The sequence below is a fragment of the Aptenodytes forsteri genome, unplaced genomic scaffold (genome assembly GCF_000699145.1).
Source record: "Aptenodytes forsteri isolate BGI_AS27 unplaced genomic scaffold, ASM69914v1 Scaffold274, whole genome shotgun sequence".
NCBI classification, from domain to species: Eukaryota; Metazoa; Chordata; class Aves; order Sphenisciformes; family Spheniscidae; genus Aptenodytes; species Aptenodytes forsteri.
Genome location: NW_008795101.1, coordinates 700,055 through 704,877, shown reverse-complemented (window position 1 = coordinate 704,877; position 4,823 = coordinate 700,055). Strand labels below are relative to the sequence as shown.

General features: G+C 64.9%; 1 protein-coding gene across 1 annotated transcript in view; it reads right to left on the bottom strand.

Annotated features, from left to right (window-relative positions):
* Positions 1 to 4,823, bottom strand: part of LOC103897121 (protein unc-13 homolog A) — a 75,526-nt gene that overhangs the window by 46,115 nt on the left and 24,588 nt on the right. The window contains exon 2 of the mRNA XM_019471475.1: positions 2,865 to 3,218. Coding sequence (XP_019327020.1) covers positions 2,865 to 3,218 — 354 coding nt within the window. The remainder of the gene's footprint in view (positions 1 to 2,864; positions 3,219 to 4,823) is intronic.

The window sequence follows — 4,823 nt, the reverse complement described above, 5'->3', positions numbered from 1 at the left end:
GCGGGGGTTCAAGGTTTGGGGGCGACTGTGGGCCCGAGGGCGGGGATGTGGGGGCGTTTGGGGCGATCGGGAGGGAGGGCGGGGTGCGAGGGGACATGGGGACCCCGGTCTGCTGGCACCCAGTGTGTCCTGGCACACTGTCACTTCCTCCCTTGGGTGCCACGGTGTTGGGGGGGGTGGCCCCTCCCACCCCAACACACTCAGCTGCTTGTGCAAAGAGGCGCGCACACACACACACGTGTGCACATGCACATGTACACCACACACAGAGGCACGCGTGTGTGCTGGCATGCTCCCACCCACGCAAACACATGTGCAAATACACATGCATGCACACACATGTGCACACTCCCAGGTATGCACACGCCCCTGTACACGCACACACCCATGCGTGCACACCCACAAGCACACGTGTGCATACATGGAGGCATGCACATGCTTGCAAACATGCACACACATACGTATGCACGTGCACATATGCACACCCATGCACATATGCACACGAACACGCGTGCACGGACATGCTCACAATCCCATGCACACGCACACCGACATGCTCAAGCACACCCAGGCAGAGGCAGGCGCCTGCACACACCTGTGCGCCCTCCCATGCACATACATACTCGTGCACGTTTGCAGAGAGGCACATGCATGCGCACACCCATGCACGCGCATCCGTGTAGGCACTTGCACACACGTGCACATCCCTTCCCAAGGTTGCTTGTTAAAAAGTACCCGGGTAGGTAAATAGGGGGCAAGGCTGAGGGCCGCTGGCCGGGGGGCCGGAGCTGGGGTGGCCGCGCTGGGGGGGCTCAGCCCAGCTGCTAATGACCCACGGCCAGTGCCAGCTCTCTAATCCGTGCAGAGGTTCAGGACAAACTGTACCAGCGATTATATAAACCGACTCGCCTCTATTTATTTAATTCCCTTTTATTTATTTACCGCTCAGCCAATTGAAGGCAGGGGAGTGGTGCATCCCCCGGCCCTCTCCCGGCCCGCCGCAGTCCCAGCTGCCCACCAGCCGTCATGAAGGGCTGCCGTGGGCCCTGGCACTCCGTGTGTGCCCCTGCCACAGGCCTGCGTGTGCACCCGTGTTCCTCAGCGTATGCATGGTGGTGCCCTGTGATGTGTGCTAGGGGGACATGGCAATGCGCATGAGTGCACACACATGCAAACGTGCATGCAGGCACACTGACGTGTGCGCACACATGTGAGTTCACATGCACATGTGCACATGCCCGCATGGACACACGTGCACTTACATCCACATGTGCAAACACATCTATGCACAAACACACCACGTTTGCACACCGGCACCACACAGGGGGTGGTCAGCTCTGCCAGCTCCTGTCCCCTGACCCAGGAGGTGACATGAGGACACGAGGCCCCAGCCACGTCCCCAAAGGGACAAGAGCCCACTGGGGCCCAGGCAGGGAATGGGGAGTGGGCAGTTCCCATGGGGAAGGCACAGGACGCACTTGGGGTCCCCCATGTCCCCTGGCACAGTGGTGGCACGCTGAGCCGGCAGGCTCCCACCCTGACACCCTTCTCCCTCGGGGCAGACATGGGGGGGGGGGCTTGGGGAGCAGCTGAAGAGGCGCAGGGTGGGGGATGCTGGACCCTGCACCCCCCTCCTGCCGGCTGCCCCCTCCCCATGGCATCGCCCGCCCTTCCCCCGCCGTTACATAAAGGCATGATTACAGGAAATCAAGGGGCAAAATGTCTCACTCGAATTAATAACTGACTTCCTGCGGTTGCAGATTCACCTTCTGCGCTTGTTTATACCCCCGCCCCCCTGCCCGCTTCGGTTAATGCTCCCCGGCGCTGTTTGCCATTAACCTGCTCCAGCACCATGGGGAGGGCGACACTGGGGGCCCAGTTACCCCAGTATAGCCTGGGCAGGGATGTGGTGAGAGCCCTGTCCCCATCCGTCCTGGTCCCGCTCAGGCAGGAGTGGGAGACCTGGGGTCCTGTCCGCCCTGCCACCGCCTGCCCTGCGCCCTTGGCCACGGCACCCCAACCAGCTCCTGTGCAGGGGACAGGGCTGGGGACACGGGGAGGGGTCCAAGCCGAGGGTGGTGGGGCATGGCCAAGGCTCCCTCCTGTCCTCACGCCAGGGACATGGTCCCTCCACACCCTCCCCACCTCCCTGCACCCTGCCCAGACAGGGCCAGCCTATCCCAGCCAGCCTGGCACAGCACAGTGACCTCCCCGTCGCCAGCATCACCCGTCCCTGGATCTGCATCCCCCCCGCCCTCAGCAGCCTCCCAGTGCTCCCCACGCTCCCGTTTTCTAAGTGGGAGCAGGGCCGGCTCGCCGGGAGCTGGGGCCGGGCGCCGGGGAGCCGGGGCCAAGCCATTGTGCTGCGCCGACAACTCGCGCGGGAGAGCTGGTGTTCCCGGATGAACCCGGCTGGCGCAGCCATTTCCTGGTGCGTTTCTTCTATATTCCGAAAAAAAACAAACAAAATTCTTCTTAAACCAGTTAAGGTTGCTAAGAGACAACAATGTGCTTTACATGGTGCCTTATTGACAAAGCCCAGCTCTTAATAAGCTCAGAAGTGAACGGCGAGCGGCTTGGAAAGCCTACACTGCAGGGCTGGGAGCCGAGCGCGGTGGCCTCCTTCCTCCCTGCAAAATACCCTTAACTCTGCCCCTGGCAGCCCTGGGGAACGGCCCTTCTCCCCCAGGGCCGGGGCGGTGCCAGGGCTGGTACCCTGCTATCACCCCCCATCAGCTCTGCCAAGAGCCACCCCCGCGCCGCCCCCCCCCGCCCCCGCCGGCACCAACAGTGTTTTGGAGCCGCCTGCTTGGCACAGGTACAGCGCCGAAAGCTGCCTCCGCGCCCGTCTGCCAAACACCCACCGGCCTGGCTGGCTCCGCGCTGCCCGTCCCCGGTGCAGCGGGGTGTTGGGTGCCATGAGCCCAGCTATGGGCGATAAATCAGTCATCGGTGGAAGAGCAAACCGTTTCTGTGCGGGGTCAGACTTGGTGTCTGCGCCATCGTCGGCAAAGTTGCGGCAGGGAGAAGGGTCAGGCTGGGCTCTTTGGCGCAGGGTGCGAGGCGGGTGCCGAGCTCGCTGGGGCTTGGGCGAGGGCCCTGTCGGCGGCGTGTGCAGGCAGGAGCGGGCAGGGACCAGGTGCCAGGCAGGGCTGGCAGCCAGCTGGCATGGCAGGGCGGCCGCGGGGCGTTTCTGAGTGGCGGGCACCACCCTGTAGCTGGCGGGGGGTGGCAGGGGGACGGGTCAAGGTCGTCGCCTCTGCCACTTGCCTGCTGTGCCTGATGCATCACCCCCAGCCTGCCACTGTGCCGGGTGTCCCCAGGGGGACAGCTCCTTCCCGACCAGCAGCCTGGCCATCGGGGACCCCAGTGGGGCAGCATGGGGGACAGGGGACGGCTGAGATGGGGGAACAAGGCACGGGCAGGAGGTGACGAAAGCGGCGAGGCCAGGATGCTGGTCGGGAGGCGCTGGTTAGGGGGGGCACAGCACGAAGTTTGGGGCACCTTGGGCTGAGGCCGGGCACTCTCAGTGCTCCAGTGTCTGGCTCTGTCACCCCTCCTTTGCTGCAGCTCCCAGAGGAGCTCAGCACCCTCATTTTTCCCTCCACCGGTGATGTGGGTGCTCCAGCCCCCGCAGTGGGGTGAACCCGGCCCCAAGCATCCCCATGTCCCCCAGCTCCAGGTGCTGGCTCAGTGCCCGAAACGGTGCCAAACCCAGCCTCGGCCCCGCCACAGCTCCAGCCCCTGGGGAAAGGGGATGCTGAGGGCTCCTGGCTGCTCCCAAAACAGTCCAGGAGGAAAAACTGGTGCAGGAGCACACGGGTGAGGAAGAGGAGGATCTGGGGGGTGGGTAGCACCCCACTTGCACAGGCCCAGGCACTGGGGCGCCCATCAGCGCACAGAGCCTAGGAATGGCGATGGCTGAGTTGACTTTGGCTGGGGTGCGCGGCTCCTGTTCCTGCCTTGCCCTGCCGACGGCGACTTCTCCCAGCACCAGCCCCCGCAGCCTGGAGGGGGGCCAGCACCCCCACTCCCCCCCGGCAGCACTGCCCCTCGGCATCTCTGGGCATGGAGGGGTGACAGACACAGGCGACGGGAGGGGAGATGCCACCCCGCAGCATCTCACGCTCACCCAGCACCCCCTCCCCAGGAGGGCTCGGATACCACTTCTCCCAACGCCGGGGGCAGGTGGGGGACGGGGCCGGATCCGCGCCTGCCTTGGCCACGTCCCCAGCTTTTCAGCTTAGCGTTCAAATCAGCTTGTGAGGTGCCGCTGCTTAGCACCCAAATCCCCAGCCAGGGCTAAAAATAACCCCCCGGGCTCGGCGGGTAGCAGCAGGCCCCTGCCGGGGAGGGGGGGGGACGAGGACCGGGAGGTAGGAGCTGGCCCCATTGCTTAGCCAGGTGCCCTCGCCCACCACAGGGCTCCTCGAGGCTCTTGTCCCCGGGGAGAAGGGGGGTGGGGGGGTGGCCCAGCAGTGCCACCAGTTCCTCCCACTGGCACGACTGGGAGCGGTGCCGGGCACTGCCGGCCTCACAAGCGGGGCCAGGGATTTTCACCCACTGGCAGCAGCTCTGCGGTAAACCCAGGAGGGTGTTTCAGGGGGAGGGTTTAATGTTCTCGTCCTCCCCCTGTGACACCTGTGTTGCTTTCACACCGCCCCTGCCCACCCTTGTCCCTGGCACAGCCCCAGTGCCCGGCCCCATGGACCGTGTGCCCAGCCAGCCGCCCCTGCCTGTGAGTTTGGGCAGCCTCAGCCCCCAGGGGAGGTGTTTGGGGGGGACCACTGGGACCACTTGGCTGTTGGGAGGTGCGCGGGGGG